This window comes from Mus caroli, chromosome 10 (assembly GCF_900094665.2).
Source record: "Mus caroli chromosome 10, CAROLI_EIJ_v1.1, whole genome shotgun sequence".
NCBI lineage: Eukaryota > Metazoa > Chordata > Mammalia > Rodentia > Muridae > Mus > Mus caroli.
In genome coordinates this window covers 73,616,196-73,625,753 of record NC_034579.1, presented here as the reverse complement: position 1 = coordinate 73,625,753, position 9,558 = coordinate 73,616,196, and the positions used below count along the sequence as shown (strand labels likewise).

General features: G+C 52.6%; 1 protein-coding gene across 2 annotated transcripts; it reads left to right on the top strand.

The window, feature by feature from the left end:
- The first annotated feature begins 3,380 nt into the window (after positions 1-3,380).
- On the top strand, positions 3,381-8,921 carry Odf3l2 (outer dense fiber of sperm tails 3 like 2). 2 transcript variants are annotated; one of them, XM_021175244.1, is made up of 4 exons: positions 3,381-3,546; positions 4,392-4,499; positions 6,491-6,604; positions 8,066-8,921. In XM_021175244.1, exons 1-4 carry the CDS (start codon positions 3,420-3,422, stop codon positions 8,548-8,550), a joined length of 834 nt encoding a protein of 277 aa, XP_021030903.1. In that variant the 5' UTR covers positions 3,381-3,419; the 3' UTR covers positions 8,551-8,921. The 2 variants fall into 2 exon arrangements, with proteins under 2 accessions (XP_021030903.1, XP_021030904.1); XM_021175245.1 differs by lacking the exon at positions 4,392-4,499 and having other exon boundaries at positions 3,393-3,546; positions 8,066-8,839.
- Positions 8,922-9,558: the final 637 nt, after the last annotated feature.

Here is a 9,558-nt window from a genome sequence, read left to right as displayed (position 1 = left end):
GGGGGATGGTGGGGGATGTCCAGGCTGTGCTCTATCCTAAGTTACTCCATATTGTATAAGACAGTAAAATTTCCCTGACACAGTGTTGGAGGTTGGTCTTGTGCACTGTATTTTCAGATGCTGAATACAGCCCCCATCCCCTGACAGAATTTCTCAGTGTAACCAACCCTCCTGACTTCCTGGGCTCAATGTGTAGACCAGGCTGGCCTTGAACTCAGAGTGCTGGGATTAGAGAAGTGCGCCACCATGTCCAGCTCAGATGCTGATTTCTGTGCCCAGAGATCTGGTGACAGTCAGGACATCAGCATTGCCATGATTACTGAAGCATCTCTATTGTGTATAGAATGCTTTCCAATTATCTCTGATTGGTTAATCGAGAGCTGATCAGCCTATGATTGGGCAGAGAGGATAGGAAAGCTGAACTCTGATCCCAGCTAGGGGTCCCAGGTAGAGAGAAAGAGAGAGAAGAGGTGGTCAGGAAGAGGGCCCAGGAGTAGTGACGAGCAGGTTGTCAAAGGATTCTACATGAGGTCACAATGAGAGGTCACCCATAAGGACCCATAGATAGAGTGAGCCAGGGCAAGGCCAGACGGCAAGCAACGGGGCATTGATCTGGTCATTAGCTGCCTTAGAATAGCTCAAAACGTGCTCAGTTTAGACTTGCAGCTTATCAATAGAAATACAGGTCTTGGACTGGAGAGATATGGCTTAGAGCATTGGCTGCTCTTCCAAAGGTCTTGAGTTCAATTCCCAGCAACCACATGGTGGCTCATAACTATCTATAATAAGATCTGGTATCCTCTTCTGGCTGTGCAGGCAGGCATACATGCTGGCAGAACGTTGGATAAATGAATCTAAAAAACAACAACAACCAAAACACCAAACCAAACCAAACCAAACCAAACCAAAATCCAGGTCTCTGTGTCGATTATTTTGGAGCTAGAATGGGAACAGATAAGGCTACCTGCGTGGATTACAGACATCAGGACTGTGCGTCGCTCTAGGTGACTCTGCCTTCATCTAGCCTTTGACTTTATTCTGAGGGAGAAGAATTACCACAACCCCTGGGTGGACCCAGAAGCCGCACCGTCTATGTGAGTGATACATAGTTGGTGTGACATACTTCTGGTACTTCAAAGGGAGCCACTCTATGTTTATTGAGGTGAATCGAGGCTGTGGGGGCATCCATGGACATATATATCAAAGTCACACCAGGTAAAACAGGACCAAGAATTTACCAGACACATGTGACCAAGGACCCCATAAGAGTCTCATAAGCTGATGGACACTGTGGGGTCATGGCCCAACGCCTACTCATCACCTGGTGTGTGTGTCAAGGACCAACAAGCGGAGGACTCCCTAACTGTCTCTGGCCCATGGGCTCAGTTCCGTTCCCCTCTCGGACACTGCCTATTAGATTGGTTGTCAATCCATTTGTTTGTCCATCTGGTCCAGGATTTGAATCTCCATTTCCCTATTGCAGACCCAGCTTGGTCTGTAGCTTGCGTTTTTCTCAAGCCGATTTTTAATAAAACCTTTACATGCTTTAACCTCTGGTCTAGCTCATCACCCGCCAGAGATGATGTCTCTATGGAGTCGGGACAAACAGAGCTCAGCTAGGCAATGTAAGGCGACGACCTGCGCGTTGTTAGCAAAGAATCCCTCATCACGCGTCCTTTCAGGTGCTTGCTTTAGCAGAACATCCTCTCTCCTGTGTCTGCTTCAGGAAAACACTCCTCCACGTGTCTGCCCCAGTGAAACACCATCCAGCACAGCCGACTTTCCAAAGAAACCAGAAGTTTCCACTTCATTGGTCTTTCACCTTGTGGCAGAGGCAGCAACTTCACCTTCCAACCCTGACCCCATCAGCCCCAAACTGGCTCTTTCTGGTTCATTATCTTCCCAATGCAGACTGTTTCTCAGCTCCCCAAGCCTCTTGAACGGTGTGACAGCCTCTTTAACGTGCATCTGTTCTGTAGATCCTCTATAGTGCACACAGTCATATGGTGCATTCTCGGTGTGCTGTGTGATGTGAAAGACAATGCCAGGCTTCTGAGGCTGGCGGATTATGCCACAAGTTGCTGTCACTGAAATATTGGACTTTGTGAATTCATTGCTATTTGGTAACTTCTGACATTGTTAGAAAGACACCAGTATATTTGCCTAGGTTTCTGTCATAGTACAGGACACAGGTCCTTACTCCTTGCTGCCCAGTCTGATGGGGTCTAGAGCAGAGTACTGCATGATGGGAGCTGTTGGGCTGAGGGCCCAGGTAACTGAGGAGTGAGCTGTGAGCCACTCCAGCTGGTGACTAAGCTGGTGACTAAGGAATCCTTAACAGTGGGAGGACCTGGAGTTGAAGGGTCGGATGTTGTGTGTGTGTGTGTGTGGCAGGACCAGCCATCTAATCCCATGTGACCAGGGTGGAGCTGAATAGGGTAAGTCAAGAGGACAAGGACATGCATGTTGGGCTTGTGGGACCCTCTGAGACTCCTGGATCCCAGCTTTAGGGGCCCACAGGAGTCAGGGGCTAGAATCCAAAATGGCTGATGTGAAATTTGTTGGAGTGCTCAGGGCTCAGGCCTTTTGGTACGTTTCCGAGGGACTCTGAGAATCTTAATCATGTGAGCATCGGTTGTCTGTGACCAAAGAAGGAGTGACCTCTTAGTCACCTCCTGAATGCAGTCGTAGCACAGGGAAGGCAGAGGCAGGAGGACCAGGAGTCCAACATCAACCTGGGCTACATTGTGAGTCCTTGTTCAAACAAAACAGAGCACGACACCGCCACCCCCCCCCCCCTGACATGGTCATCTTTTTCAGGCTGGTTCATACCAGAACAATCTATTAAATTTATTGTTTAGCTTCTTTCCCCACCCCAAAAACACCCACCCTTTACCAGTCGGTTCCTGTTCTATTCATGGCACTGATATATCAGGTGCTCAGTACATGTTTGCTGATGAAGGAAAGCTGGTGCCAATGAGCACCCGATTGAGTTGGGAACATGCCGTCCACAACCTTGGGCTCTGTGGAAATGAGGCTTTGCTCCCCTCATCCATGTTCCTTCAGGTGTCCTGTTTGCAGTCCTGGATCCCTAGGGCCTGCTCTGGCCCCGTGGCCCAGCTCAGCCGACTCCCTGGGGACCTGTTCGGCTGATACTGGAGTCTTTCCTGGACCATCCAGCCACCTGGCTGACACTTGATCTCAGCTCCACTTCCAGGCCAGCGTCCGGCTGACCAGCTTGGATCTGGCCAGGCCCTGAAATCCTTGCTTAGGGGACAAGGGGCCGTCTGTGTGGTGGGGAGGGTGTGGTGAGGCCAGGCTTCTGCCAACACCAGCTGAGCTGTGAGGATTGGGGACAGTGCCTGGCTTGTGGCACCAGAGTATCAGGACGCAGGAACCCACACGAGGTCCTGTTCACCATGGGGACCCTCAGCTGCGACCCAGCGACTAGGCTGACCACAGTACCCCTGGCCCGGCGGGTGGCTGATGGACACATTCCGGAGACCGGGCTGAGGAAATCCTGTGGAATGGCCACCTTGGAGAATGGTTTGTGCTGGCCTTGGGGAGGGCTCCTCCTGTCTCCCTACTGGGGCTCCTGGGATATTTAGTAGAGGCATTATATGCAGGCAGGCCCATATGTCCCCGGTGGGATCTGCTGGCCCTGTAGGGGGACAGGATGAACACAGTGTAGCAGAACCTGAGGGAGGGAGTTAGAGGGACAGTGCATGTGGGAGACTGCAGAGCTATGGAGTGTGTGAAGGGGCTGAGGCTGGGTGTTGGGGGGTGGCATTTGTACAGGCTGCAGGCTGCAGCCTCAGTTTCCCATCCTACAATGGACAGTGGGGACAGATCTATACCAGGTTCCATCTCCCCACCTCTGAGGTGGTGTTTCTCTGTGACTGGCCTCAGTTTTCCCTCTAGAACAATCTCTCTGTCCTGGGCTCACTTCCCCTGTTCACCCATACAGCCCGTGATCTCTCTACTCTGGCTTCAGGTTCCCTCTCTTGATGGTGTCTATGACTCCGGCCTCAGTTTCTCTAGCTGCAGTGGTCTCTATACTCTGGCCCTGGTTTCCTCTCTTGTGATGGTCTCTCTGCTCTGGCTTGTTTTCCACTCATGGTAGCTTCTCTGTTCCTAGTCTCAGTTTTCCCACCAGTGATGGTTCTTGCTCCCAGCCTCTTTCTATTCTGTGTTAGTCTATCTTCCTGGGTCTCTGTTTTCCAAGTCTCCACAGACGCAATGATTCATGATTAGCTCACAATGCGGGTGTCACCGAGTCCTTCTGGACATTTTCTCTACTCAGACATAGAGGTGGTTAGGGTCCAGGGTGGGACTCTACCTAGCCCCTCTGGGTTTCAAGCACTACCCCTGATCTGGTCTTTGGGTCTCAGGCTCCGGACCTGGCTTGTATGTTCTTCCGTCCACCGTTGGCTATGTCAATCACGATTGTACCAAGGCAGCCAGTCCTGCCTACTCACTCGCTCGGAGGCCCAGTGAAGGTAAGACCAGCTAAAGGGTACAGAGTACCTCCCCAAGCCTCCAGAGTCTCTCTTAAGTAAGCCTCAGATTGAGGTGAGCAAGACAGGCAGGCGGGGCCACATCTGGCAAGTCGTTGCCTTCTCATGCAGTTCAGGCTGACTTTGAACTCCTGATCTTCCTGCCGACACCCACCCACATACACACACCCAGTTCTGGGACCACAACATCTGGTCAGATACCAGATGTGTCAACCAGTATTGGGTGGCTAGGGTGCAGGATGGGTAGAGCACTTGCCTACAATGTGTAAAGCTTTGGGCTTGATTTAGAGGAAGAAAGCCATAGTCCTGCTTGGTGTCCAGAACGTATCAGGTAAAATGTACGAGCACATTTGTTATCCTGAGCATGGGGCGGTCTTTAGTGGCAGGCAGAGATGTTGGTGAGCAGGCAGAGATGTTGGTGAGCAGGACTGTAGAATGTCCTCTGACATTCTACAGTGTGTGACATCTAAGTCCCACAGCTAGCCTTGAGTTCTCAGTGATGCTGGCTAAACAGACCAGCCAACATCTCAGTGCTTGGTCCTAAAGCTGCTCTGAGGCCCCATTGGGCTGGACGGAGGTTGTCTGGGCTAGGGGCAGCTGTAAACACTTAGAGGCCATGAAACAGAAGCCTGGGGGAATCTACTGAGACTCTAACCAAGCTGGGTCAGGTAAGGGCCCAGAGTGGGCAGTGGGAACTGGGCTCAGTAAGGTGAGAACCTGGTGGGATAGAGCTGAATAGACGTTGGTTCAGCTCTTAAGAGTTCTTACTGCTCTTGTGTAGTGGGGCTCACAACCCCCATGGAAATCTGAAGCTGTCTTCTGGCTTCTGTGGGTCCTGTACCCACAGTACATACATAAAACCTCCCTTAGAGACACATATAATTAAAAAAAAAAGTATTTGCTGGGCACCTTTAAGTACCAGCAATCGGGAGAGAGAGGCAGGTAGATCTCTGAGTTCAAGGCCAGCCTGGTCTACATAGTGAACCAGCCAGAGACACATAATAGAGAGACCCTGCCCATCCCCCTAAACAAAACAAAACAAAACAAAAAATATATTTTAAAAATGTTTGGTAAAGAAGGTCCTAGGAGAAGGATACACCAGGTGCAGCCTGCAGGTTGGGGTGGGACACATCTTGACGGGCAAGCTGGGTTTTCTTACCACAGGGCTGTGTGGGAAAATGGGTAGTTAGTCCATGCAAGCTGAGGTGCTGAGGGACAGGAGTCTTCTTGTGTGTGACCCAGCGCATACTGGTGACTGTGACCCAACACCCCTCCTATCCCGACAGTCATTTAGATTAGCTCTGAGCTAGAGAAGGGCTGGAAACAAATTCTTGTCAGTCAAATGGAGGCATGGGGTGTTTCTGAGGGCCATTGCTTAACATTAGTGACTACCATAGAGGTGGTGGGGAGGCTACTGTGGGTTCAAACCCTGCTTGTGTGTCTTTTCACAGAAGCCCACACCTAGGTGGTACCTATGCACATCCTTAGACTCACTGAGGCTTTGAGAGAGACTCAGCATGGGCCCACCAACACTCTCCATGCCTACTGAACTCATGTTTGCCCTCAACATGCCAGTGTGCCTAAAATTCAACAACTAGTGATTAGACCAGACATGGTGGGCTTGAAGCATAGTCAGGGCGAGAGCCAAAGTAATTTGTGAGGGCATGGGCTCCATGTCCACACAAACATGGTGACCAGCTGTGGCATCAGTGACCTCTTCCTTCCCTGTTGATGTGAAAATATGGGTCAGGCAGGCTGATTTGCCTCACGGGTGATTGAAGGTGATACCCTGTGAACCCAGGTCCTGCTGGGATTGGCATGCCCCACCACAGTCCCCCTGCTTGATCAGCACTTCTGAGGCTGTGGCCCCAGGCTGAGATGCTTCAGGCTCTCGGGAGGCTCTGGGTCTTTTGGGTTGGATCCGGGGCGGCCTTACATCAGGGTACCTTTGGGACTCTGGTTCCTTTTCCCAGCACCTCTCCAGGATTCCAGCCCAGGACCTGTCTACTTCTTGGATCCAAAAGTTACTCGCTTTGGCCGTAGCTGTCCCCCTGCCTACTCCATGCAGGGCCGGGGCAAGGTTAGAGGTGAGTATGTGATGTGTGTGTTGAGAAACAGCCTCTTAGGAGCTTGGGGAACACTCCTCTCCTGCACCACTGAGCTCTGAAAACGGATGTGTTTGCAGTGATAAAAACCCTTGGATTTTTCAGATGAATAGTCATAACTCCAGTCCTCAGGCCTTGCGCTGAGGTGACAATGTGGTAACACCCCCCCACCTCCCCCAGCTGAAGGGCAGGGAGGCCTAGTTCCCGCCCCTTTTGCTAACAACCCTGCTGGGTGGTTCTGGGGGGGATTGTTCAGATACTCAATTTTATTCTTTGCCACGTTATTAATCCTCTTATCCACCCATTCATTAATCCATCTACGCACTCACCAATTCATATACTCATCCATCCATCAATCCACTCACCATCTATCTATGCAGTCATTCATCTACCCACCCATTCATCCATCTACCCACCCATCCAGCCATCCACCTATCCACCCATCCATCCATTCACCCACCCATCCACCCATCCATCCACCCATCCACCCACCCATCCACCTATCCATCCATCCATCCATCCATCCATCCATCCATCCATCCATCCACCCACTCACCCACCCACCCACCCATCTACCCACCCATCCACCCANCCATCCACCCACCCATCCATCTATCCACCCATCCACCCACCCACCCACCCACCCATCCATCCACCAACCTACCAACTCATATTCTCATGCATCCACTCATTCATAAGTCCATCCACCTGTCCACACATTCATCTTTCCATAAGTCTATCTTCCCATTCACTCAGCCATCCATTCATTCTACGTCCATCTACCTATCCTCCTCTCTCTCCTTCCCTCCCTCCCCTCTATGCATCCCATCGCCTTCCTACTCACCCTCTTACTCATCCCTGTGCTCCATGGCTCTGCTCAGCTCCCTCACTGCCCTGCCCCAGCTCTTTTTTTTGGGGGGGGGGCGGTTTTCGAGACAAGGTTTCTGTGTATAGCCCTGGCTGTCCTGGAGCTCACTTTGTAGACCAGGCTGGCCTCGAAGTCTGAAATCCGCCTGCCTCTGCCTCCCAAGTGCTGGGATTAAAGGCGTGCGCCACCACGCCCAGCTCCGCCCCAGCTCTTTAAACACTCCAATGCAGATTCAAATGCAGGGAAGAAGCAGTTTAGTCATCTATGCCTTCCTGAATTTCCTGGTGGACTCAGGCTCACCTAGGGGGTCCATCTCAGGGTGCCAGGTTTTCAGAGAGGATAATTCAGGTGGTTGTGGGGTGCTAGAGTTTTTGTGGGAAGCAGGAGGGGGCTGGCTGGGCTATGGTGTGGTTGGAGAAAGGGTGGAAGTTGGAGAATGAACATGGGAGTATCAGGGAAAGAATGCATGTGTGAAGAATGCGGCTGCCCCGAGAGTCTGGCTCTGCATGGTCTCTGGTGCAGGTCTTTGGTCAGGTGAGGCCTCCATCTTGTGCCTATGTTCATTCACTCTCCAGGTCTGGAGGTGACACCAGGACCTGGGGCCTACAGCCCAGAAAAGGCACCCCCAGTACGCCAGCGGAATGCCCCAGCTTTCACTCTGGGCTTCCGCATCCGACAGAAGCCCCCAGACACCTCTGTTCCTGCCCCCAATGCCTACACCATGCCACCCCTCTGGGGATCGCAGATCTTTATCAAACCCAGCAGTCCCAGCTACACAGTTGTGGGCCGCACACCCCCTGCACGTCCTCCTCAGGATCCTTCAGAGATTCCAGGCCCTGGGCAGTATGAGAGTCCGGACCCCAACACCTACCGGCAGCGTAGGCCGGCCTTCAGCATACTGGGGAGACCTCGGACACCACGGCCCCTGGAGGACACACCTGGTCCTGGTACCCACAACCCAGAACAGGTCACTGTTAACCGGGCCCGGGCCCCGGCATATACCATGGGCATTCGTCACTCAAAGCGGGCATCCACCATGGGAGGGGACACCAAATGCTGACAGCTGCAGGGCACAGGCAGCTGGGGCCTCTCCTGGGCCCTGTTTCCTCAGAGTGAAACAGAGGAGGTGTCTCCCTCCCCGTCTGCAGTCCGAGGTCCTTTGAGGCCACCTGATCTTTCTGTCCCTGGGGCCTGTGACCCAAGGCTCCATACAGGGTGAGGGTGAGCCTCCTTCCCAGGTCAGACCAGGCCAGGGAGAAGTGTCCCTTTCCCTGGCTGGACATGGAGCCGTGTGTCCTAGAATTCAGTGTCCAGGCCGCTTGGGTTTCTGCAGATGAGGCCGGAGAACTCTCCTGGAGGTGGCCCTGCAGCCTCTGCCCTTCTCACCCCACCCTTTAGAGTTGCTTGCCAATAAATCATTCCTCCATCAACAGCGATTAGCATTGTGCACATTGGTTTATTTAGCACTTTTAACCACGCCGCAAAGAAAGCACTAAACAACTCTGCAAACCTCATTCGCTTCAGATGGGGCAAATGGGGGCCCCTGGCAGCAGGAGGCCAGAGACAGCCTGGGGTTGGATCATGGGACCAGTTAGGTTCTTGGGAAGGGGTACTGTGAAGCTGGGCTTTGAGGGATGTGTAGGAGTTTATTAGAATATTATTTACGTCATTTGTGCCGCAGATTAAAGAGTGGAGCCAGCCCTATTACCTCCCTATTCAGTCGAGGAGCACACATGATGTTTGTGCACTCAGACCGGGTCCACACTTAATCAGCTAGATCCTACAGCCGTTTCTCAGACTTCAGCCCAGTGGCGCTCCTCCTCCAGCAGACAACACCAAAGGCGACCTGGCTGGGCTCCTTAGAGTGCCTGTGTGGTGAAATGGCTGAGAGCCAGGCGCGCGCGCCTCCGCCCCCTCCACAGGCAATGATCTAGTTTCTCTCCGCATCGATCTTGCTGGCCTTGCCCCTCCTCCGCACCCTGCCCCGCCCAGTACTCTTCTCTTTGTTTCCCGGCAGTACTGTCCTGGAAAGGGCGGGGGACAGAGGCAGGGTGATGATGACAACCCC